This window comes from Poecilia mexicana, unplaced genomic scaffold (genome assembly GCF_051168715.1).
Source record: "Poecilia mexicana isolate PSO_F unplaced genomic scaffold, ASM5116871v1 scaffold_18, whole genome shotgun sequence".
Classification (NCBI taxonomy): Eukaryota; Metazoa; Chordata; class Actinopteri; order Cyprinodontiformes; family Poeciliidae; genus Poecilia; species Poecilia mexicana.
In genome coordinates this window covers 18,942,989-18,969,740 of record NW_028263387.1, presented here as the reverse complement: position 1 = coordinate 18,969,740, position 26,752 = coordinate 18,942,989, and the positions used below count along the sequence as shown (strand labels likewise).

General features: G+C 38.4%; 1 protein-coding gene and 6 non-coding genes across 7 annotated transcripts in view; 2 read left to right on the top strand and 5 right to left on the bottom strand.

Moving 5' to 3' along the window:
* Positions 1-5,531: 5,531 nt before the first annotated feature.
* The window catches only part of m1ap (meiosis 1 associated protein), a 33,996-nt gene continuing 12,775 nt past the window's right edge, over positions 5,532-26,752 (top strand). The window contains exons 1-3 of the mRNA XM_014985478.2: positions 5,532-6,940; positions 7,028-7,225; positions 9,049-9,214. Of these exons, the coding sequence (XP_014840964.2) occupies positions 6,683-6,940; positions 7,028-7,225; positions 9,049-9,214 (622 nt within the window). The 5' untranslated portion in view covers positions 5,532-6,682. The remainder of the gene's footprint in view (positions 6,941-7,027; positions 7,226-9,048; positions 9,215-26,752) is intronic.
* On the bottom strand, positions 7,745-7,816 carry trnaa-ugc (transfer RNA alanine (anticodon UGC)). Its single transcript has one exon. It is a non-coding gene; the product is annotated as a tRNA-Ala (tRNA).
* On the bottom strand, positions 12,395-12,466 carry trnaa-cgc (transfer RNA alanine (anticodon CGC)). The gene has a single exon. It is a non-coding gene; the product is annotated as a tRNA-Ala (tRNA).
* Positions 15,945-16,016, bottom strand: trnaa-ugc (transfer RNA alanine (anticodon UGC)). The gene has a single exon. It is a non-coding gene; the product is annotated as a tRNA-Ala (tRNA).
* trnaa-ugc (transfer RNA alanine (anticodon UGC)) lies at positions 16,283-16,354 on the bottom strand. The gene has a single exon. It is a non-coding gene; the product is annotated as a tRNA-Ala (tRNA).
* trnaa-cgc (transfer RNA alanine (anticodon CGC)) lies at positions 17,074-17,145 on the bottom strand. Its single transcript has one exon. It is a non-coding gene; the product is annotated as a tRNA-Ala (tRNA).
* On the top strand, positions 20,621-20,692 carry trnaa-ugc (transfer RNA alanine (anticodon UGC)). The gene has a single exon. It is a non-coding gene; the product is annotated as a tRNA-Ala (tRNA).

The window sequence follows — 26,752 nt, the reverse complement described above, 5'->3', positions numbered from 1 at the left end:
GGAAAGTCTGGTTGTCACTTGGAAATAAACAACCCACTTCTGTCTGCTGCTGGTCACTCTGGAGTAGCTCGGCATTAAAGTCGTGTACTTCGATTCCCAAGAGCCTCTTTATTTCCGAGTTAAGAACTTGTCAGCAGTAGCCAAAGAGAAACTGTTGTGGAATTCAGTTTTCCTGAACCGTTGCCTTAGCAACCAAGGACTTTCCCTGGAGAATATCCAGGAACTCGACAGGGAAGAAATACCTATTTCAAATGTCTCAAAGTCAAACACAAGGCCACCAGATTTTGGCTTGTGTTTTCCAGCAACAATCAGCCAGTAGAGGGGAATAATTAGATCAACACAAATCTTGCTGACCACTGAAGATTTATTTTTTGAGTCCTACTTTAGAGAGAAGATCAATTTTGCTTGAACGCTCTGTTAAATCTAGATCACAGGCGACTTTGACCAAAGATCAAACATTTAATCTTTGACCACTGGCCCGACTTTGTTTTGGCAGCGTAATACATTTGATTTCTTAGACTTCAAATGCATACTTTGAGATTCCCCTTTTTTATCTCAGCCCGTTGACACGCTGCTTCTTATGTTGGTATGTAATGAAAAATGAGTCCTACTCACTTCTAAAGGTGAGAAAACAAAGGATATTTTTGTTTTGTACCAAGTCTTGTCATGTCTTTGAAGGATTTGTGTAGCTTTTGATGAATATGGCATATGTAGTATTCCTTGTGTTTTACTTTGTCGGTACAGGCTGGATGCTTTTTGCCTAAACAAAATCACAACAGATTTTAAACTTCCTTGAATCAATTCAAACTACAAAGTTAAAAGTTTATCATAAATAAAAAAGAACTTCTCTCGCTAAACAAACAAGAAAACAACATCAACATAGTCAGAAGTCATTATTTTTAAGGGTAAATAAAAACAACGGCATGCGTAGAATATAAACTTTTATCCACCTCTGTGGAAAAGAGCAGCTTTAAGCACAGTAAACATATCTGGCTTTGCCTTCCAGAAACACGAGCAAAAAACATTCCAGGAACTCATTTTCCCACCAAGATTAGTTTTGAAACGCAAAGAATTAATCTCTATATTGAAAATACACACACATTTGTTACAACAGGAGTTATTTAAACACTCGCAGACAGATCAAAGTCTTACCCCCTCTGCTTTTGCATATTTTGTACATATAAAGTGTTTGTTTTTTTGTTCTTACTGTCAGCCATCATTGGTCTGAATCCAGAAATGACTGGGAATACTCACCTGTCTCCTGCTTTCCTTTTGACAATGCAATGAAAAGAAACAGATCAAAAAGGTGGTTATTTCTGTACATTTTTTATTATTGTTCTTTACATTTTGTTTTGAAACACGTACATATTTTTCTAATTTTGTTATAAAGTAGGTCAGATTGGGAAATAATTTTTTAAAATCGGTGGTGAAAAGATTCAATACTGAAATGAGGTGTAAACCAACTCTGTATAAAAAGATACAAAACTACATTTCTGTCTTTCATCAGCTTCCTACTGACTTTCTTTAGTCAAAACTACCAGGATAAACTCAGGGATTTTCTAATTTCTTGCCCTTTTTCAAATCCTAAGGAACTGAACCAAAACCTGTCAAGGCAGAAGAAGAAAAAACAAGCTTGACTTGAAATTATTTTCCTCTAAATCTCTTAAGTTTTTAAAACTTAACCAGAAGTAATATTGAAAGGAGTGCTGGAACTCTAGAAGATGGGGTGGAAAAAAGCAACCAGTGCGCAAAATAATCACTCAAACTTCTGGGCAAAGTTTCCGCCAATCCCCCAGAGTCAATCAGAAAGAAACGGCGGATTAGCTCACTCTTGTAAAGCTCCCTTTGACCCAGAAGTATGTGTTTGTCACAACTAAATTAGAAAGCACATCCACAAGTGCATTTCATTATTTGAGTGTGAGTTTGCAAAAGTGTGTTGGTGTGTAAGAATGATTAAGCTCCAGTCATATCGCAGCACTTAATCCCTTTTACAGAGGCCTTGAATTTGAGACTGAATGTTCCCCATTCGTTTCAGTGGAAATCCAAGGAGTAAAGGCCACGTATCCTGCCAAGAATCGTGTGCCTGATATGTATGTTAGAGATAAAAATAGAGCATCGCGGTCTGACAGGAAGGTTCTGAGAGAGGCGGGTGAATGAAAGAAAGAGGAAACCTGCGAGAGGCAGAGGCACGATGAGGACTTCTGATGAGGAAAAGGAAGAAATCAAGAGAGGGGGGTGCATTATGGAGAACTGCCAGTGCCTTCGAGAAGCCACACACACACACACACACACACACACACACACACATGCACAACCTCCCCCCCCCCCCCCACACACACACACACACACTCATGCAGAAATGCACAAGGCTTACATTCAAATCAGCACCAGTGAGTAAAAAGGAACATCGGGAAATGGTTTCTGCCAGGTGCGGAGAGTTATCTCCCAAAAACAGATGTTTATGTTCCACATTTCTTCATGACAACTTCATTAACCCCAACAAAGCACAAACTGCGTTCAGAGGGTCTGCGACCATGCAGCACTTCAATTACAAAATCCCTTGGTACCCACTCATATTCATCAGCAAAGTTGAGTTTTTCCTCACTGACACTGGTTAGATTGTGATTCTGCAAGCAGATTGCAAGGTCTCCATCTCTCACACATATTCGGCAGCTGTGAGGAGTAAAAAGCACTTCAGTCAAGTAGGTCAACTATCAGGAACAGATTTCCATATTGCTCTCTTAGTCTGCTGCAGTGACTGGCCTCTCATTGATCTTTTCCCTCCATTCATCTGAAAAGATGAAAGAAACCAAACAGATGGATGTGGGGCAGAATAAGATTCAAAAGCATTTTTTTTCCCACAACGCCTTGCTCTAAAAAGCTACAGAAATTATTTTTATTTTCAAATCAACATGTCTGTTATTGGTGTAAACTTTTTTTGATGGAGTGACAGCCTCCAAAACTTTTAGATGCAATAGGCTGGGAGTTAAATCTGAAGCCCCACAGAAGTGAACTGCTAAGTCAACATCTCAACCAATGAATTAGCCTCACAGTATGTCGTTAAGCTATCTGAAACAATGATCTAACAACTGCACTTGTCATTAATAGTAAAGAAACGTGTATCTTTTTTTCCCCTTTATTGTAACCAAGCAGTTGGAAAGCGTCTTTATCTCCTCTTAAACGGTGCCACATTTGTGGGCTGAGCAACACTGTTGAGTATGTAGGTTGCACCCATGGATAGACTTGCCAAATCCTCTCTGTGAATGCCAAACAGCTTCTGGTGGAGGCAGTTTGATGAAGGCGGTTGAAATCTCCCTTTCTGGAAAGCCAAGTCTTATCTTGACTGGAATTAGTGTTATTGTGGAGAGATGCAATGATCAGACGCAACGTCCTGCTTGCAGACCTCAACCACCGTAAGTCCTTGTGGGATCAGGCAGAGTGAGCTGTTCGTACGAGAGAAAGAAAAGCATAAACTAATTGACTAATTGAGGTTTTGGAAGCCATAGCAGTGTGCGACCAAGCTAGTGACAGGCATGATGAGGACGTGCCAGGCTGTTGTGGTTGCTTCTGGTTCTTCCAAACACCAGTCAGGGCCCTGGTTTTGAGTGACCAACTTGGTGAACTTGGTATGTCTGGTTCTCCAAACCAAAATGATCCAACCCAATAAATGACACCAAGCAAGAGTTAGACAGCAGAATAAACAGTTTGACATCAGCAAAGAGGACATGGTAAGGTTTTCTTGGGGCTGCTCCACATACTTAACTCTGTTGCTCAACCCATAAATCCTTACCCATATTGAACCATTTAAAGGGAAATAAACACATCCCCTCACTTTAGTGCTTAATTTAAGCCTTTACAGTTATTTGGATTTTATTTTTTTAAATGTATTTCTGTCAGACTGATTCTAAGTTAGTTAGAGATTGCTAAGTTATTCAAATACCAAAATAAAACATATTATTTAAAATACTATTTAAAGACAAATGAGAAAAGTTAGGAAAAATATCCGTATTTCTTACTACTAGATGGCAGTAATACGGTTCCAGTGATTGCTGTCCTCTATACGAATAATGTACTCATAGCAACCAGAATTGTTTTAGCTAATATTGAAGAACTGATTATTGCCATCTCAATTCCTTTCCCCGTCTTACTTATAATAAGGCATTGTGAGTTTTTGTTTTAGGAAAATGTAAAAAAAATAAAATAAAAATGCGGTCAACTTTCGTCCTTTTCAAATCAAATAAAACAAATCAATCAATTTTATTAAATAGTTCTTCAGCATGCAATTTTTAAATTGCCACATCTGTAGTTCATACCCAAATAAAGTTGCCAATCCTTTTAACCAAATTGTTTCGTTTTTATTTTTACATGTAAGTAAAATATCCCTGCTATCAATTTGATTAAACTTTGCAATTATGTTTTTATTTAGAGATAAAGATATTGTAGATATTAACTTTTTCAAAGTTTTCTGCTGTATATTGTTTATGGTAAATGTTTGAAAAGTTTGATCCCTAAGCAATCCCTACCCACATAATTCTCTAGATTTCTTTTTACTGGCTCAAGCATTATATTTCAGTCGTAAAGAACGGGATATAACATAAAGGTAAGTTTAATATTGCTATGAAGAGAGCCAAATGAGAGGTAAAGAGATTTTTAAATAAATTACAAGCGGATGTTAGCTGATGAAGCTAGTTAGCATACCGTTAGCGCTAGCAAATATTAGCACGCTATCTAGGCAGGCAGATTTTAGGTTTAATTTAGCAGTTAAAACTTTTCGATTTAGTTGCTAACATTTGTTGTTGGTGCTGTTCACATATAAAGTGCTTAGCTGTAGCTCATTTAGCAGTTCTTCATTTTACAAGATAAAGGATAAGTAAGTTTATATAACAGTTAGTTTAAGCTAATGCTAAAGCGAGATAAAGAAAATAGCTCAGCCAATATCTAACCTGATTTTAATAAGATATAGCTTCTAAGTGTTTATACATTGTAATTATAGGCATTGTTTTGTTTTTCTTTTTGGTGCTTTATTTTGATAGAAATTCTTAGTTTAATGTAGAAAATAGCTGCATTCACAAGGTACAATAGAAAAATTAAACTTACGTCAAAATAATTTTGTCTGAAAGTAGACTAAAATAATTCATTCCTTCAGTTAACACAAAAAACTGTTTAAAGTTATCAGGAAACACCAAAAAACTACTTTACCCTAAAGGTTTTCTAGATATTAAAATTAACAAATGATCTCTGCCTTTGTTAGTTGTTGTGTGTGTTTTAAATAGAGCTTTTACTCAGCCAAAAGGTAACTATTGTCCATCTACTGTACATATTATTGACGTTGTAACGGTACAATGTCAGTAAAATGACATTGTACCGTAAAAGCACCAACAGCAAATATTATGCCTTGGAAAAAAGAGGCATTTATATTGCCTTATTTTTTAATTATGAAATCAAGACAAATATAATTTCCAATTTTTTAATGGAAACCAAATTTTGTATGTGTCAGTTAAGCATTAACTTTATTAAGTCTGGTTTGATGTCAACTCCAGGTAACAATAATAATAATAAGAAACATCACACAGCAGAATACTTGGGTTTAAATACACTTGTATTTGTTGTCAGTTAGTTAAAACCGGGTTTATCAGACCTCAAATGAAAAATGTGAAACTGCAGCCGGCGACAGCAAATAAAAACCTATTTTTGAGGCGATGATGCAGCCACTAATGCAATCACAAATCGAGTAATTGGACCAAAAACCCCAGCCACAGACTGAGTGATTTTAGCATGCCTACTTAATGTATAAAATAAGAAGACATGTATCTATTGTGCTCTACTGTGAAATTTTCTCACCATTTCCCAGCCTGTGAAATGCAGTAATACCCGTTAAAAAAAAAAAAAAAAAAAAAAAAAGAAAAGAAAAGAAAAATCCACTTCAACCAACATCTGCCTAATACAGGCATGCCTGCAGAGACCATACATCTCAGCTGGACTGAGTCTGATTACTTTTTCTTCACAGAAGAGTAAAAAAAAAAAAAAAAAGATGACGCAAGTGGAAGGTGTGAGGGTGAAAGGTGTTTGATGTGGTCGTCATGGGTGGTTCGGTTTGTTACAGGGATTCAGTCGAAGACAGATGGTGGGAGCTCAGTCTTTGTGGAGAATATTATCTGTCAGTTATTTTCAGCTTGATCGCTGAAGTGTTTTGTTGGACATGTTCCTAACTGATGATGACACAGCCTGGTAACAAAAAGTAAACTACCTTGAGTTATTCTTCTTCCAGAGTTTATCACCGGCTCAGTGCCTCACCTGGCCACTTTATTCAGCTTGGTGTGAATTTGTTTTTTTTATGTGTCTAAACTCTAACAAGCAAATGTTGCCACAGAGACTCGGACAAATTTAAGGCAACATGATGAAACAAACATGAAATCATTCCAATTGAAAGGACAAAACTACTCCGTGTCAACTATTGCAATAAATGTAACTATGCTCTGGACAAAAACAAATTATATTTCTGCTATTCTTTATGCAGTTGCAAATGTCCAACGAATTTAATTCATGTTATGCTCTCCTTAAATGCACACGTGTTATTCTAGCAGTCTGATTAGTTTTCTGTTTTTTTAGATAAAGGATTTGGTTTTGCTTTAAAGTTACATATTTATTTTGGTGTGTTGTGCACATTGTCTTCCAGGAGCCCATGGACAACAGGAAGAGGCAACCCAGTTCTTCCAGTGCGGGGAGTTTGGTCTTTTGGTCCTCCTCGTTGCCCCGTCAAGCAGCGAGGGTCCTGATTGTGGAGGCACTGCCCCCCGGTTGGTCAGACACTTGCTCGGTGCTTTGTGATGCCTTGGACAACTTCCTGTCGCTGGCCTGCAGCCTGGATGGACCCTGCAGGATACCCCTACTCAGCCTCTACGCCATCAGCAGGCAGCCGGAGTGTCTGCTGCCATTTGTGGTTAGAGAACATCACAAAAGCATGTTTTCATGCCTCTCTCTCTCTCTGTCCATTCGCATTCAGTCTGGCTGTTTTTTCTGCTTACAGCAGGTCCGTGGAAATTTGGCCAGGCTACGTTCCTGCGTGGAGGAGCTGAGGTCTATTCCAGGTGAAAGTTGCATCAAAAGTGCAGCCAAAGGAGGCGATCTGCTGCGACAGGCGGTGCTGGACAGTCTGCAGCAGTTTAAGCAGTTTATCAGACACACCAGCACAGGCAACCAGGCCTGCAGCAATGCATCTGTGGAGGTACATAAAGGCTCTTGTAGTCTTCTTTTTTTATTCCTCTGAACTGGAGACTTTCTGGAAAAGGCCAGGTGTCCAGCAAAGTTTTTGCAGGGGATTTATTGAACTCTGAGTGTATTGCTGGATAGCTTTAATTTCTCAAATCAGCGGAGGAAAACCAGTCAATGAATCATACGTTTGGAAAAGTCACAAGTTCAACAAAACAAAGTTTCTTTCTTAGAGAGAAACTTTGTTGCACTTAACTTTTAGAGCTGAAACTGTCGGCTCTATCCTGAAGGCTAAAGATGTTGATCTTTCTGATAAAAACTTTGCTCCAGTTCAACATCATGCTGTTTTTTTTCTTACCCTTCTTTGATAAGGACTGGAAGTGAAAAAATTGAGGAAAGGGAAACCTCTGCGTCAATAGATTTTCAGTCTCTTGAATTAAACTACATTTAGTTTCAGATTTTTACTTTCCAATCCGCAGGTCATGATTTGTGCTTCAAGTCGGTGTATAACTACAGACCTCTGAGAAAGAGGAGTTGGAGATGCTGGGGATTGAACCCAGGACCTCATACATGCAAAGCATGTGCTCTACCACTGAGCTACATGAGCATGTAACACTTTCAATACAAATCAAATTTCCACACCATGCATAGTTTCACTGTAACAGTTGCAAGCGGGGCACTGATTGTAGTTTGTCGGCTGATCGCCAATCTTTAGAAAGCTTGACATTCTGATTTTTATTTTTTTTTTGTCTGAAAAGGTGCTAAAAATAGCAAGAAAGTGGCTACTTTGGCAACAGTGTGGCAACTGTTGCAAACCGCTCACATACAGACGTGACCTGGTGGACGGGTCGGTCAGTCAGCAGAACAGAAGACACAGTGGCTGACTTTCGGACATTTGCGGAGGTGTAAACGGCCAAAACTATTCTAACTACAGAGTAAAACTGTCATCTTACATCAAGCCCTGTAACACACTGCATCTATAAAGCATTAGAAGCGCTGCTTATTTCAGTCAACTCAAAGCTCTTGATTGTGATGATGTTTGTGTAGATGTTCTTACAAGTTGCTAAAACTCCAGGTTGTCAAATTTGGGATTAAAAGTCCGTTGAAAGATGAACCAGTCCCATCTGTGCTTGTTAAACTTTAATGCTCTACAGACTCCAGACGCAGCGGTTTGTGGATGAGGAGTTTGTGGATGACACACTGGGACGCTCTGTTCCCAACATCAGCCGATATGAATAGCTCCTATTACCAGACACAGAGGCATAATAACCCTGTGAATGAGTGTCTGCACGCCTGTCGCTAATCTACTAAGACAATACAAGTTTTTGTCCACGCGCATGATTTAGGTGAAACCAGATATTTACTCGTTTCGTTTAAAAAGACTGACGAACTATTTCTCACTTTCTGACATGAAAACAAAAAAAGCTTTTCCACTTTAGGAATGGAATAATAAGCATGACGGTGTTTTGGAGTTTTCTTTGTTTTCTTCTTTAATTTCAGAAGTTCACATTTATTACTTTAGTATCTAGTAGAGTTCATTTTAACTCTGTCCAGAGTGTTTGAGCTGAGAGCAAAAAGGTAAACAATGTTAAATAAATATATGAGCTACAACTGTTTTGGTTATCTTGTACCTTGCATTTCTTTAAACTCTTAATAATCTTAATAATCTTGATGCAGTTGGTTTTGTAAAATGTCTTAAGATTATTTTTTTTTAAATATAAGGACAAAATTATATTTGGAGTTTCTTTTTTTGTTTGTTTTAATGTTTTCACAACACATCTGGTTTGAATTGCTTCTAAATAAGTTGCTTTGAATCGGTTCGCCTCCGTGTTTTCTCAGGTTACCGTGGTGACCAGCCAGCCGGGGCGCAGCCTGATTCATCAGTTGGAGAGCGGGCTGAAAGGAGCCGACCTGGTGCCCCTCAGGCGGCTCCTGGTTGTCCAGATTGTTGGAACGAATGACTGGAGCCAGGACTCCCACTCACCTGAAGCCACAGTGACTGAAGGTACGACGCATAGAGGAGGATTTTCAACTGATAGTATCTGAAAATAGGCAAGACGAGTTGTTTAAATGTTGCTGTCTGGCGCTGCTAGCTGTAAATGTTTCCAAGCCCCTCCCGTTCACACTCGCTTCTGTTTCAACCCATTCATAATGTTGCATTACTAATGTGTTTTTTTACAGTTTCAGCATAACTGATATTATCACAGTTGGTGGGATGTTTGTACCATCCAATTATTTGCCAGTTGCTTCACGTAGCCATCGCCCTTCTGCTCTGCTTTATTGACTTGGAGATATTTTCAAGGGAAGGAAAAGCGAAAACAGAATTTTGTAATCGAGTGCATCATGAAATGAGGAAATCGTTGAGCTCTCTGGAAGTTTGTTTTGCCCCAAACTTTTACGTGATGAAAACCATCACACTAACGATGTTGTGATGTTTTTCCTGCCTCACACAGTTCGATCAGTTATGCAACGCTGTAAAACTTGCTGTCTGCTTCTCGGCTTGTTACATAACATCTGACAGAAATGGGTGTTCCTTTGTCCCACTTCTTCCCATTTAAACCTTTCTGTCGCTGTAACTAGCAACAGCGTTTTTTTTGTAGCATCGAGAGAGTAGAAGCAAAACAGAAATCACATTTCTCCTGCTACTTAAACCAGCACACATTTCTATTTATTGTTATCAGAATATTTACATTAGAATTGCTGAGTTCTTTTTCTCAGTCAAATAAATCAATTGTATTTGAAATAACTGAAGTGGAAAATGGAGATGGACTCTGGGTTTTGTGGAGTTTAGATGCGTTTTTTTCTGGAGTGGTGCTGGGATTTTTTTATGAAACCACATTTAAATGCATGCATACATACATTCATACATATGTGTCTTTATTGGAAATATTCTTTATTGACTGCTGCTAAGGGATCTTATCCAAAGGCACTGTTGGAAGTTTAAATGTTGCAGTGATAGATTTATAGATATAATTGTTTTCCTTGTGCATCTTCACTGATCTAAACTTATAAGATTAATTTATGACTTTTAACGTGAAAATTAGAAACATGATGGGAAGTTTGCAGTTTGCTCTTTCTTCTGAAAAGGAATCTGAATTGTCACATTCAGCCCTGATAAAACCCAAGAATGACGCCAGCTGGAAAGAAAAGGCATTTTAAAAATGCGCGGTGAATCTTTTAGAAGACAAAACATGTGACATTTATTTAAATTGCCAATAAACCTTAATTATACAATGAGCTGGAGTTTTAATTTGAGACAAAGTGCAGAGCATAAAACAGATAAATAAATCCTGCATGAAAAAAATTCTGCAAATCTTCCCCTTGAAGGCCGACATTCCTGACTGCAGACTGAAAAACGATGAACTCTGGTCGGATGTTGATGTTACGAATCTTTGCACGAGTCACTGTCGGGGCTGGAGGACGTCCACAGCAACGCCGTCACACTGACAGGAACACTTTCCGGGGCAACAGTGATAAATTTCGTTTGTCGGATTGTCTCCAGAGAGCACTGTGGCCTTGGGAACGGGGGCAAGCTTAAATGATTAATGAGTTTCATTCCAGCCCGAATTTTCTTGGTGAAGCAGATCTTAACAATTATCTAAAATCACCACTAGTCTGATTTGCTTCGTAGATCATTGTTGGTTTATTTTCCTCCGAAGCAGACAGCGATTTAGTAGGAGACTTGACGCATTGTGAGGTGTTTTTGTTTTTCCTCTTAATATTTTAATTATAGCTTTCATTTGAATTGATAGTTTCTGCAAAAAGCCCACTGATCAGCCGTAACGTTATGAACTCTGACGTCTTGTTTTCTGCAAAAGTTTTCCTGAGGAAATCTGCCACCAGACACTTGATATGCCAAATAATTCGACAGCAAGTTTGTTTGAATAATGCATGTCAGCAACAGGCAAGTTGAGGCAAAAAATGGGCTTTTAGCCTTGATTTAAAGGAACTCAGTGTTTCAACAGTTTCACAGTTTTCTGGAAGTTTGTTTCAGAATTGAGGAGCAGTGAAATTAAATGCTGCTTCTCCATGTTTGGTGACTTGTTTCCAACAACCAGTTATTACGTGTAGGGGATCAGTTGGTTTTTTACTTACAAAGAGTCAGAGTGTTTTGTACAGTTCTTGTAATTCCCGATAATAAATAAAATGATAATTTGAACAGATCATTTGTATTTGTTTGGGCTATATTTGTCACGTATCATGATCTGCTTGATGATCTGAAACGTTTGGTTGCGAAGCAGAAGCAGAAACGGAAAGAAATCGTAAGCCCTTTGTGTCGTCGTTCAGAGATTCATCCATTTCAGCCGGCTAACTAACTCTCGCTTCCTCCTCCTCCTCATATTGTATTTGGAAAAAAGCTTATTCAAATCAGCACTCTGACAGATGCGTTTCATTTTCATAACAGCTTCATTTACATTTAGCCCACAGATGCATGTGCCTCTAATCCAAATTCAAAAGCACACTCTTTGGTCTATTTACGCACCCTCCAAAACGGGCTGTCTTTACATTATGTGTTGTTTGTGGATCAGCTCTCCATCAATGCACCCATCAGTCTCACATGAATAAACTTGTTTGGTTTTAGCTGGAAGGTAAACAGTCAGCGCTGAGACAACAGGAACTTGAAGGGAACGGCTCAGATGTGTTCGGGCGCACAACCCATCGTCTCTTCTCAGCTCCAGCTTCCTGCTGCCACACAGATAATGCTGAGCTTTGCCTGTCATTTCCACACAGCGCTAAACATCTAAATTCTGGGAACAGCAATAAAAAAAAACTAAAAAAAAAAACGTAGTCATTACATCCACAGTCAGCCAAAGATTACTCCTTTTTTTTTTCTTAAACATTCCCTGCTGTTAAGGCTTTTAATATTTATAGTGTTTATAAACTCTAAAATAAACAGCAGCTGCTTCCTATGAATGATGCATTTACAAATGACATTTAATCCCATATAAATTGCTCCTTTTCCTAATTTTGTTTGATCTTTCAACATAAGTGAGCTGACGTTTATGAAACGTACGCCACAGCATTCATAATGGCTTTTAACGCCGCGACTCTTAACTGTTTTATCCGATGTTCGTGTTCAGAATAAACTTCGTCTAAATTTAGATTTGTGGTTAAAATGAGCAGCTGATTCGTGTTGTGGATTAACAGCAGCTGCAGCTAAGCTTTGACTTTCTGGCCAAAGAGTTGGAGATGCTGGGGATTGAACCCAGGACCTCATACATGCGAAGCATGCGCTCTACCACTGAGCTACATCCCCTCCTGCAGAAACCTCCATCATAGCTCCCTAATACCTGTCTCTGCCAGTAGGTGGCAATAATTGACATTGACAACATAAAAGAAGAAAGTGAAAATATTGTTATGCTGCTTACCCTTTATTTTCAAACTTCAATCTGCCTGCTTGCACCAGATTACTGTTTTTTAAGGATTTTTTTTTTTTTTTTTTTTTTTAAGATATTTGACAATTTCTGAATATTTTTGCTTTTAGCCTGTCTACTTCTTAAACGTGTTTAATGAGAAGCTCAGCTGGGGATTAAACCCAGGATGTCATCCAAGCAAAGCAGGCTCTCTGTGCTGGATCCCATCTTTGTAAAAAAAAAAGTGACAGATGAATTATGGCATTTATGATTTAAAAGTTGTTTTTTTTTACTTTGGTAACTTCTGAAGTTGGTTTAAACTGGATTCTGTTTAGATGCATCAGAGTATTTGGAGTTAAATACAATTCCAGAACCACATTTTTTTAGTTTCTGAATAGCCACACCATGCATCACTTCCCTTTCACTTCCTTTTAAATCAGGTTCTCAGGTCCTGATAAAGTACATTGAAGGTTGTTTTTACAATGTGACAAAATGTGAAAACAGATGTGAATTTCCAAGACAAACAAGGAACAACAGGTTAGAGCTCTTCTGGTCTAGACTTGTTCACATATGAGCAGAATGTCAGCATCTTTTGTAGCAGGCTGGAGTGTAAACGCATTTACCAGGAGATAAAGGTTTCTAATCGCAGAGATTTCCCCTGGTCTCACCTACCAAACACCAACACTGCAGTCTTTGTTCTTTTACTCAGGGAGTTTCACAACCATTCACACCTTGAAGTGAGATCAGCATATTGGCATTTTCTGTAACTTCCCACAAGGGGCAGCAACTTGAACGCAGTGTAACTTAAACAGGCCTCTTAGTGTCAAAATGTACAAAACTAGAATTTCTATACCACAGTCAGAACTGAGGTGGCCTTTCAATGTCTTCAAAGAAGCAACATTTCTATTGTTTTATAATTATTCCATAAAGACATTTAGTCAGATTTTCCTTAGTTTCATTTTCTGACCAAATTTCCCTCAATTAAGTTTTGTAAATTTAGGAGAAATGATGAATAAATGATCTTAAAATCCAGAGTGCTATTTCACCCTGACGGTTTTATCAAAGAAAATTTGTAATCTTATGTCTGCAGTTTGTGTGGATTGCTGATCCTAAGGAATTTGGCGCCGTATTTAAAATGAAGGTAATCACATTTTATGAAAGCAGTGGTAATCACTCAGTGCGTCTACTTTATTACAGCAATTAACGTGGGGGCTTGTGGTATTTCTTTGAAAGCTTTGCCTAAAACCTCTTAGCGTTAAGCAGAAGCAGTCACATCTTGGGTAAATTTTAAGCTGGCACTCTTTAGGCGATTCCTGGATGTGTCCTGCCACAGAAACGGATTGTTAGCACATTATATCACCTCTAATCCTCTCTCCTTCTTTTCCCTGTTTCATCCTTTTCCTCTCATTCTCACTCCTCTCAAGCCACAGCACTGACTCACAGTCACTTCTGGCGGGGTTTTTTCATCACGTTGCACACATCTCATATGTGTGTCCTCCACACATGACTCGTGGCTGTCTCTTCTTGCACATGTTCCCCATCTCTGTCTCTCTGTGCTTGAGATGTCAGAGTGCCGTCTGAGTGTGTGGTCTCTGAGCCAATGCGATTTTCTCTCATGATTTTCACTTTTTCTTCAATCAAACCCCACTTCACAGCGTGTGCAATTCCCCATCAAGCCACGGCAGATTCCCTCTCTCCTCTCCAGCTGTCTAATTGCTTTCTCCTCCTCCACTCCCTCCTCCTGTTTTCAGGATAGCTCTTTGCCGCTATGTCTCCCCCTCCTCCTTTGTACTTTGCGGTAAAATATCTAATTTCCTCTATCCTTTCATCTGCTTTATCTCTCTTGTATTACCACAGATTTGTGACGTTTCAACCTAGATCTACGGCGCTTCGTTTTATTATCTAGTTGTAGACTTTATTTCAAATTAAACTCCCTTTAACCCCAAGTCACTTTGTTAGTCTGAAACTGGAAAGCATTGACTCGTTGTCCTTGATGTTTAAAATGAATTACAAGAGACAAGTTATTAATTGGTTGTTTCATAAATATTAGAAAATTATTATTAAGCTAAATTATGTTACGCTGACAAGATGGCATAAGATTCATAGGATCTGGTTCAAACAGTGGTAAAGAGTTAGGCGTTTACCACATCAGTGGATGTTGAACATAGTTTTGTTTGTATGAAGGCCAAGAAAAACACTTCTTATAAAAATAGCTAATAAAAATAAATATTCTGAAGACCTATTATTAGTTGAATTTTGTAGATTTTAGATGAAGATTATATTGTTTGTAATACCTGTCTTAGGAAGATTTACTTCCAAAGTTTTTAGGTAAGTGCATCCTTCCTTCTACCCACCGCCCCCCTCATTGATTGTCACAGCATAATTTGCACCCTGCCCGACATTATTCGGACATTATCTGAAGGAGTCAAATACGTGGATGCAAATATCCATGACAGACTTTAGCTTGTCAGCTCATGAATGTTAAGTGCTGATGTGTGAATGGGCTACTGTGGGCCATTCAATACGATTTTAATGAGCTGACGAGTGTTATCTCCTGGCACTTTGGAAGACTAACAGATACAATCAGTTTTATCCAACTCTGAAGAATCCAGTTCGATCCTAATTCACAGCAAATCAACCCATTTCATTGCATTACATCACAATCATGTTGTCACACAGATCCAGTTCACTTTAGATTGCAAAGCTTCAAATTGAGTTTAATGTAATTATTTTGTCCAAAAGATTTTATAGTTCAATCTTAGGAAAGAAGGATTCTCAAATTGATTAGTTGTTTTGAGTCATTAAAATTGTTAAACTTTTTATTTAGATTTATCAACTTGATCTCAAGAACGGACGAAACTATAACAGCTTGTAAAAAGTAATACTTTGTATATGCCATCAATAGATTCTACACTCCAATTTATTAATTTAAGGTTTGGATTAATTACTCATGAAGTAAGTCTGTAAGTCTCTAAAACTGTTGTCATTTAACAAAAAATACAATAAATACAGCTCTGGAAAAAACTAAGAGCCCACTGCATTGAGCCCCATTGAAAACATTCTGGTTATTCCACCAAATATTGATTTCTGAACTCTTCCTCCTGAGTTCAAACATTAGTTTTGTTGTTTCTAAATTAATATGAACTTGTTTTCTTTGCATTATTTCAGATCTGAAATCACTGCATCTTTTTCGTTATTTTGACCGTTTCTCATCTTCTGAAAATAAATACTACATTTTTACTTGAGACATGTTGTCAGTAGTTCATAGAATAAAAGAACAAGAGTAAAATCAAAGAAACTGATCATTTTAAGTGGTCTCTTAATTTTTTTTTTCCAGAGCTGCATATTTAACAGTATGTGAGATTTTACAAGTTAAAAAGTTGGAGATGCTGGGGATTGAACCCAGGACCTCATACATGCAAAGCATGCGCTCTACCACTGAGCTACATCCCCTGATGGAAGTAATCAAGTGGTCTCTTAATTATTTTTTATTGTGAGAACTACAACAGAAAGCAAATTTGTTAGGAATATTGAAAATTTGGGGTTTTATTATTGTACTGGATCCTATTTCTCTCTCAAAGCTAGAAGTAAATTGGCATCAGCAACATTTGTACCACTCCTGGATTATAGATTTATATATGAATACTTTCGGACATGATTTCACAGTTACTGTTTTGCTCTTAAAGTGACAGTATGTGAGATTTTACAAGTTAAAAAGTTGGAGATGCTGGGGATTGAACCCAAGACCTCATACATGCAAAGCATGCGCTCTACCACTGAGCTACATCCCCTGCTGGAAGTAACAAACCACAGCGCAACCCAGCAGGTCGAGATGGTTAATCTGCCATTTCTCTAGTGAACCTCAGAAGGATTATATCTGTTAGATCACAAGGCATTATTTGTGCTGAGTTAGATAAATAGTGTATTATCAGTTTTGCTAAATCAATTTGGAGGAAATAATTCTTCACTTTAGTTATTTGTGAAAATCTTTTCAGCTACATTCTGCCTAAATAGGTCTTGGTCTCTCCATTTTCTCTTCATGTTTTGCATTAATTGCACATGAAATCATCACATGATCAAAACGATTTAAGAGACTCTAAGCAGCTTTGGTCCCATGTTTTGATTATTGGGGCCACCACTCCTGTCTGCCAGGCACCCATTCAACATCCAAGAAGTGCCCTAACCAAGACTATCCCCTAAATTCAAGAAAGATCAGCTCCTCCGGGTGCCCTGGAAACTTTTTATCTGATTTGCCGATGTCTGCCTCTCAAATTCTGACCAGGTTTAAGAAAACCGTCCACTAAATGACAGTAACCTGAGTCGAGGTCTGCTGTTCCTGGGATGGACCTCTCTGCTGCTTCAGGGCAGGCGAGGCTAAATTAGCATTTTTACATCCCTTTTGCGAGACATTTCATACTTTGGGGTCAAACCACAGGAATTTTAAAGTAGCTAAAGACTATTATCATCCCCAGGTTCTGCTGGAAACTTGAGAAAATCAAAGCTAAAAACCTGGAGATGCTGGGGATTGAACCCAGGACCTCATACATGCGAAGCATGCGCTCTACCACTGAGCTACATCCCCACTGTTGCTATATGAGCATGTAACACTTTCAATACAAATCAAATTTCCACACCATGCAAATTTGCTATTGTTCTTTGCTAAGTGAGATTTATTTTCACAAGAGGAGCGTTACGACTTAGTCTGCCTCTAAACCTACGAAAAAAGAAAAAAACAAAACCAAGAAACCACAACAATAAACAACATAAACAATTATAACCTTTCTGAAAAGTACACAGTATAACAGAAGAGACACTGAAACAGTATACCATGTGTTTGTTTCTAGTGTTTTAAAATTTCTAAATTGCTTGTTTGGGATTTTCTTTGATAACTTTTGACATCTATTAAATATGCATGAGCGGAGTCTTTAGGCTCCAATCTATATCAATAGGAATTAAGTGAGACTTTTGGTGACAATAGATGCTGGGGACTAAAGCAGGACCTACATGCAGAGCTCATTCTCCTCCACTAGCTACAGGCCCTTTGGCACAGGTGTCATCATAAAACACTGAGTGAACTACTGTTGCATTTCAGTCCTTTTTAATAGGAAACCTACTTGCACCATCAAAAGCGCTTTTCACTTGCCAACTGTGCTGTCGGTTAACGCTGGTTCTGACTATTTGATGGATAAATATTTACATCATTACTTGCGTCATCACGTGTTGTCACGGTTACAGCGTTCCAACACCTTTAAGGGACTTTGCTGGATCCACTCCTGAACTTGAACCTTCTCATTTCATCTTGAGTGAATCCTCGTCCTGGGAGGTGCTGATTAACGCCGTTCTTTTCTTCCGGCTCCGTGTTAAATCGTAATTCCGCTTTTCAACCAGCCGCTTCCCTTTCATCTGCTGTTGCAGCCGCACACCGGCAGACATTTACCTCGGATTGTCTTCTCGCTCTCATTTGGTCAATTTTCTATCACAGTGAGCTAGTTCGGCTCAGTGTGTGGTTGCACACAGGCAAATCCCTACCCAGACACACACACACACACACACAAACACCCTTCTACTGTATGCTTGGCTACGAAATCAGTTAGAACGAGGGTTTTTTTTTTTTTTTTTTCTCACTAACAGTAATTAAGTTATTTGTTACGTGCACATTCGGTCAGTGCCAAGGTTAGGCTGTTCACACCTCTGCATTAACAGAACAGCAGGTGGCCACACAGATGGAGAGCAGCGTCTCTGTTTGCACCAGATTTGAGCCCGTCACTGAAACTGGCTGGCTGCTCTGCGTCATGACGAACATCCACATGTCCTCTTCTCACCTGTGTCAACGCCTCAGCTGTCCGTCAGTCTGTTTTGTCTTTTATATTTTCTGCTTGGCACACAAGAAAATATACATTAGAGATCTAGAATATAGCTAAGGAGATAAGACAGAGGCTGTCTGACACATGGTGGGGTGTCAGTCGTAGTTCAGCTGGCAAAGGAAACAGCTTCGATTTGGTTCCTGCTTTACACTGGGGATGGGACAGATGGTTGGTATAGAGAGAAACTAAAACGTTTCTCAAAGAGACTGACAGCTATAAAACATCCAGAAGGTGTAGCTTTAGTGTCTGTCTGCTATTCTCTATTTACCTGTCTACTTCAGGCTTGCGTAAAAAGTCCTTTGCTTTTAAAGATTTATGAGGCAAAATGTAAAAAAAAATTAAAAATCTGAAGTATTATGAGGTTTATTGTTTTGGAAAACTGAAGAAAAATTGAAAAATCTTTTTTGTCACAGTTTGTTTACAAAAAGAAAATAGTAGGCTGGGCGGTAAGCTAGGTTCCTACTTCTACTTGGATACTTCAGTGTATTCAAAGGTATTCACACTGCTTTTATTTTTTTTTACCACATTTTGTCACCAACATTAAACATAATTTATTGGTATTTTATGTAATAGAGCAACACAACGCATCCCAAAATGGAGGATAAAATGTTTCTTAAAAACATATTAAACCCAATTTACTTTGACAATTAGCTACTGCAATAAGAAATGAATCTATGTTAAAGGGGACGAATTATGCGACATCACATTTTGCAAAATTTTTTACTTCCATTTCTAAAAACAGCCCAAGTGTTTAAAAAAAAACATCCAGCCGGTTTTTGGCAATAAGTTCATGTTTTTTGGTGTCCAGAAAATGGGCCATTTGCAAAATATCTGGAATATAACGTCACAAATCAGCAGGTTCTCCTCCTCACCTAACAACCCCAGCAAATCCCAGCCTGTTACCTAGCAACCCCAGCTGAGCTCCAGCACATTTGGTCAGCTGATTTTACTGCTGTGTGTGCTGTCCACTGGGTGCTGGAAAAGAAAAATGTTTTGTTGTCGACTTCCAATTCTGAAAGCACCTGCTGCATTCTTGTTGATTGTGCAGGAGGCTCCACTTCTGCTTTTCTTTGCAAAGATGTACAGTTGTATGAAGCATCTGTTTACAGCCATTTTTACACGTGAGTGTAAATGTTGAGTTGTGGGCCAGCAGCAGATTATTTGGGTTCAAAGTGACAAAACTCCCGAAAACAGCTGAAAAGAGCTCAAAATAGGCAGAAGTGACCATATTTGTAAAAATTTCATTATCTAAAAACAATTTTGTGCAATAAATGTAATCAACATGTGTAGTATCGGCCAACATGTTCAAGGAAGCATAATCGATCACTTTTAATATCCTTTACACATGGACAGCATGAGATCCAGTCCATGTGGACAGTCCCACTTCACTCTGATTTTTGTGATTCTTCCATTTTCTTCAGGATTATTATTGAAACTCACTTTGTCCAAACCTTTCTGTTTAGCTTCTCTTTTAGTCGTGCTGAGCCCCTTGTTTTATTTATATCAACATCTCAGATACTAACATACAATCCACTGTGATGTTTTGTTGATTCTTTTTGGTAGAGTCTGTAGACATCTGGTGGTTTTATTAAGACAGAAGTGATTAATTTCCTCTGCTATATCAAAATACTTTCCTTGCCTCTGTGTGGCTGATATTTTCTGTAATTTTCACCGCTCTCTGATCCCTCTGTGTAACTCACTCCTCTTTCATGTGGCTCTCTGATATCAAGCATACTTGTATCTTCTTTTTCCAAGTGCTTCAAAGAAGGCAGACAGCTGCTGTCCTCACTTAGTCTGCGTGTCCTTTTCTGCCCTGAAATTCATTTTTTCCCAGATTGTGTTTGAACTAAGCTAAACTAGTTCGTCTCACCATTACATTTTACAGTTACTTTTTTGCTTTAAGAGCAAAAAAGTAACTTAGAAATCATGTCCGAAAGTATTCATATATAAATCTATAATCCAGGAGTGGTACGAATGTTGCTGATGCCAATTTTCTTCTAGCTTTGAGAGAGAAACAGGATCCAGTACAATAATAAAACCCAAAATTTTCAATATTCATAACGAATTTGCTCTGTGTTTCTGTGTTGTAGTTCTCACAATTATTCATTATTACCATTAAGCATCAAAAACTCAACAATATATGTATATAGAGCCCTGAAAAATAATTAAGAGACCACTTTGTCATTCCCATCAGGGGATGTAGCTCAGTGGTAGAGCGCATGCTTTGCATGTATGAGGTCCTGGGTTCAATCCCCAGCATCTCCAACTTTTTAACTTATAAAATCTCACATACTGTTAAATATGCAGCTCTGGAAAAAAATTAAGAGTCCTCTTAAAAGGATCAGTTTCTTTGATTTTACTTTTTATAGGTATATGTTTGAGTAAAATGAACATTGTTCTTTTATTCTATGAACTACTGACAACATGTCTCCGAAATTCCAAGTAAAAATTTAGTATTTATTTTCAGAAGATGAGAAACGGTCAAAACAAAAAAAAAAGCTACAGTGCTTTCAGACCACAAATAATGCAAATAAAACAAGTTCATATTCATTTAGAAACAACACTATTAATGTTTAAACTCAAGAAGAGTTCAGAAATCAATATTTGGTGGAATAACCAGGAGGCTTTCTATGGGGTTCAGTGCAGTGGGCTCTTAAGTTTTACCAGAGCTTCATTGATTGTTGAAAGAACCACCATCAGAAGCTGCTCATTCATGTTAGTTTCTATACAAGCTACGCAACTAAAAAAAAACCCTCAATTTTACTTTAAGGCCATCTGACAAACGGCTTCTACAATACTAGACTTTGAGAAGTACGTTGCGACGATATTCCTCTTATGTTTGCTAAGCAGCTTTTTACGTGTTTCCACTGGTAATTTGATGGTTTATTTTTGACAATGAGCTCACCATAATCCCGAACCCCACCACAGATTATTAATTTCAGTTCAGGACTTGGGTATCCCACCCACTTCCAGCGGGAACAATACATGTTTTTAAACCTAAATTTACATTTTCAAAGCTAAACAAAAGGATCTGAATGTAATATGAAAGAGATTCTAGAATCAGCTAATAAACCTTTCAGAGATTTGCTCAGAAAATAAATAAAAGTCAAACCTCTTGGAGCATCATTCTACCTTTAAGTAATCAGATAAAGCTTTGCATTATTTGTAAGTTGTTCAAATCTCTGAATGATTTCTTGTTCTGCCTCTCCTTTGACAGCCAGATGAAAGAGCTTTTTCTTCCCTCATCTTCACGTCCTTTTCAGCCGTCTGTCTGAATTAATGCTCGCTGCGACCGCATCACTTTAACAGAAGTGACTCTGAAGCAATTAGGTCACACAGCCTCTGGTGTGGCGAGGGCCCTTGTTTCAGACCAGATGATCAATGTCCTATTTGTCATCATCTCAAACGGCATCAATGCGCCATTCATCATTAATATTTACACAGACATGCTGACAAGCGAGGACACAGTGGATGCTGTCAGTGTCGTTGATGTCAGCGGGAAATTCCACAGACGGCAGAACTTTTATGTAAGTTTGCACCGATTAGGGGACTGGCCTCAGTGTCGAATAAAGTCAACAAACGGGCACAAGAATGCATAATACTGCAAGGATCACAAGTCCTTTTAGGAACCTCACGCTCCTTTAAAACCTTCACAGAATATACTGTTGAGTGGTTCAAATTGCCTAGAGCCATGTTTTTGTTGCATTTAATTTCCCCCAGTATTAAAACACCTGAACGCTCCATAACTTTCTGTCAGTTTTACTGGGATTTCATATCTCATACTAGTGGCATCGAAGGAAAACGATGCATGGTTTTCAACGGTTTATGAGATTAAAACCATGAATTTCAATTCAATTCAATTCACAGTACAATATGCTTAACTAGTTATTCAAAGTAGTTTCTGTCAAAAAATCCCCCCAGCAGATTGTATCACTGACTTCGTCATTGACTTCAAAGGTGTGCCGTGCATTTTTATTCAACCCATGCAAATCAGTAGATAAGTTTCCATCCAATTGCCTTGCAAATTTTGAGCAAACTTTTAAAATATTGCAGGAAAGAAAATGCCAATTTCGCGTATTTCCATCCACTGGTTTGGAGCGAATCAACCAAGCTACGCAAATCGTAATTTCGTAAGATTTTGACGTAATAAGATGTAGAGGTCGCAAACTAGTTTGAAAAACTGTGAAGTTATCCCCCCAAAACTCTGAACTTTGAAAGTTTTCAGAGTTTTGTACCTCTGGTAAGGCACACCACCTCAAGCTGATGTAAAAACGTTTTTGTGAAATTGAGGGACTTATTTCGAATTTTGGAAACTTTTCCAATGTGATGCTTCAAAAAAAACGTTGATGGAAATGCTTTGTAAAACTACATTTTGCTACAGCTGTAAAACATTAGAGTATGTCTCTGCTTGCTGTGCATAGAAACTGTAACTTTTGCTCAATCTTCTTTGAACGGTCTGTGAACGAAATCTTAAATCTTGGACATTCTAAAACATTTATAATATTTTGCTCTAAACCAAGCTTTGTAACTCTTGCTGTATGTTTAGGGTAGTTTTGCTGGAAGGCGAACCTCTTTACCCAATCACAAGTCTTCTGCAGCCTCTAGCAGGTTTTCTCCCTGCCAAATTATGCTAAGTAAAGCATCACCCTGTATTTAGCTCAATTCATCTTCCATCATCTCCAACCAGCTTCCATGTTCTTGCTGGAGAAAAGCGTTCCCGCTTTCACCACGTTTCGAGATGCGGGTGTTGTGTTTACGGGTAGTTTTAGTTGCACACCATGTGGCATTTTGTACATTGGCCACTTTGTTTAATTTTGGTTTCGTCTGACCAGAACACTTTCTTTGTGAAACAAACTGTACGTCTTACGGCTTTCTTTCAACAATGGCTGTCGTCTTGCCACTTTTCTATGAAATTTGTGGAATGCACAGCTAATACTCGTCCTGTCTTGCAGCTTTGTTGTCTCCATTTCAGATGATGGATTGAATGGTGTTTGGAAAGATGTTCAAAACTCGGGATTTTGTTTTCTAACCTAACACCTTAAAGCAGCCTTGAACCTTTAATTACCCAAACAAAGATAAGATCATGGAATTTGCTAAAGTTTGCAAGAAGCTTTCACCGGGATTCCCATCACTATCCCAAACACAGTCCATTATCCTTATCACCAGTACTTATCTCTGAGTGGAAACAAGCTTCCCCTTCTTGTACAGCATTAGCGTCATTACTAAAGACAAAGAAGCTAATGTTAAAACGGCTAATGGTCATGAGGATGAAGCACTTGTCCTAATTCACAGATAAAAGAAAGCATTACTGTGTGTTTGTCAAGGAGCGTGTGAGCTGAGAGGAAGAGCACTACCTCTTAGATAAAGCAAGTAATCTGATTATCCTCCATTTCACAAGCAGAAGTAAAAGCCTCATGGATAATGGGCAAAACAAAGACAGCTGGAAATGTGTATATGTCGGGCTTTTAGAGCTGTGGGTGGTCAGAGCCAAATGCATTTCACCTGTGCGTGCTCCTAGAAATAACACTCCACAAAAATATATCACGTTGGAATAATCTGAGACTTTAACATCTAAATATTTAATTTGTTCACCAGCCAACTCTTTAACTTTATCTGCAATTTGCTGCTGAGCAGGCAGCATAAATAGGGATTGTCTGAATGAGTTTACTGCTTGGATCAGCTTTCTGCTGCTGCTGGAAACATGAGGAACATGAAGCTGGATGATGCTGAAAATGGGTGGTTTTATTTTTTGTTTTACGTTTCTGCTTACCTCTTGATCACACTCTCCTAAACTGACATGTTTAAATATTTATTTAAATATAAAAATTTTCTTTTTGTCCAATTATTGCGTAAAAAAACAGGCTAGCAAACAGAGGTATTTATGCACAAAATAACCAAAGGGAACTAACAACAAAATAAGACAACAATAAAAAGTACAAATTAAAATCAATACATTTAAGTCAAAACGGAACTGAAACAATTTAATTGTTTAACATATGTAGGTTAGGATACTTTTTTCAGATGATATTTAGAACGTACTATTACTCACACCGCTCCAGAGGTTAGCAATAGCGTAAGCATGAAGTGTTTAAAATACAAATTAAAATTCAAAATACAGACATTCATGAGTTATTACTCTGAAGTTAAAGCAAACACTTGCCGTTTTCTGTAACTTCAGGATCATTGGGATTTTTGTCATTCATATTTTCAGCACATTCATTTAGCTCTTAACATGTGACAGCCATGAATGTGTCATACAGCAACAGTCTTCAGTCAGAGGCCTTTTTAGATTTGTTTCAAGACTGACTGCTACTGGAACATCACCCTCCACAACTATTTGAAGATACTTCAATGAAATGAGTTGCAACATTTAATTTCCCTCTGGGATGAATAAAGTACTTTTAAATTGAACTGAATTAGTGCTCACTAACAGCTTTAGTATAGATTTAGTGGCACTATCAGACATTATTAGCAGGATTTTGGACAGAAAAGTGGCAGAAATGGAAGTGGGGGAAGACATGCAGCAAAGGTCGTGGGGTCAGAAGTCCAACCCTGAACAGCTGCATCGACGGCTAATAGCCTCCATCTATGGGCCAACAAACACAGAGGCGCTGCCACTCTGCCACACGCAGCCCTGCTTGTTAGTTTTCCTTACTTGAAATGTCATTAGCATGTAAAAAAAGAAATGCAAATTCACCTGAACACGTCTGTTTCTGCGTTAATGTTTGCAGGGCTTGAATAATTATTGTTTAATCACGCTTTAAATGCGGTAATTTAGAAAAGCATGATTGCGCACAGGAGGCTTGTCACACGTTTCTGTCTCTAATGAGATACTACCACCGCCCGACATGCTAACCTTAACATGCATAGCAGGGTTTACACCCGCTAACACATGGAGGAAAACCTAATGAGATTCAGGAGCACCATTAGACTTGTAGATCAGGGTTAGGTCACTTGCTCCGGCTCTTGATTTAATGAATGTTTAATCTCCAATCAGAGCAAAAAGGCGGGGACAAAACACCGAGAACGTGGGGAGAGCGGTTTAGGACGGCTGCTGGACGTAATTGATTTTTGTTGTTTCTCAATCTTACCTGACTTAAATACACACTATTAACCAACCGAGCAGCGATTGGGAAGAAGATATGCACAGGAGGATTAAGCAGATAAATCCCCAGAAGTGAAACGTATAACCTTGCTGCTTTATTGCTCTCTGCCGAACACACTCATGAGGATTGACTGCTCTCCCTCTTTAAAGCATCACTTTTCAGTATCTAAACAACTGGAAGATATAAAACGCCTCTTTTTTCCCTTCCCTCTGTAGCACATCCTCAGACGCTCGTAAACACGAGCAGACTTGGTGGTCTAATTACGAACATTGCTGACGTTGTGGTCTGTCATCCATCACCCAGCTCACCCATCCGTCTTCCCTCTATCTCGTCTTATCCTCCTGGTTTTTCTCCGTGTGTTTATTCCGGCTCCGATGGCTCCTCCTCGCTGCTGTCCTTCTTTCCTCCTTTACAGACATTATCGTAGAGAGTGGTAATTAATGTCCTCTAACTTTCTTTTTTTCTGACCTATATCCCTCTCCCAAGAAGAAAACATGAAGTTTCTCTTTCTTCATGCTAGATGGTTCACTGCTTTACTGCTGTCAGAAATTAAACCATGTTCAGTAGTCTTAATTTAGTACACAAAAATTAATTTGTGTAATTAAAAGAAATATAAAATATCTGTGTGGGAGTATTTATCTTATGCTAGTTCTGATTTGTCCTTTCTGTTGACTTTTTGTGACTGTTTTTGTACAATTATTCCCTCTTTGATGCTGTGCAGCTGGAAGGATTACGCTTTTGCTTTCGGGCCGTTGTGACGATGTGTAATCGTGGTAACAAGGTTTTGTTTTTACAACTGGGAGCAGCTGATCATCAAATCAAAATATAAAACAAGCCCTGAACTACGACCTCAAATCTCAGAGGGTTGACGGATGCAGAGGAAAGACAGAAGAAGGAAGTTCAAACTATCCCTTCCACTTAATTGCCAGACAGAGATTTAAAGAGGTGTGGCAAAAGCAAATGAGCTGGATTAGCAGTGCTTAACTGATGGTGTCACTCTTTACATCTTACTGTGTGTTAGCATCTCTGCTGCCCAGAAATTGAGGTGTTAGCATATTATGACAGTCATACAGCAACAGTCTTCAATCAGAGGCTTCTTCAGAGTCGTTGCAAGACTGACTGCTACTGGAAATCCTTCCCACCCGCACCATCCACAGTAACTTATTGATATGAGTTATAACAATGTTTAATTTCCCTTTGGTATGCATATATATAAAGT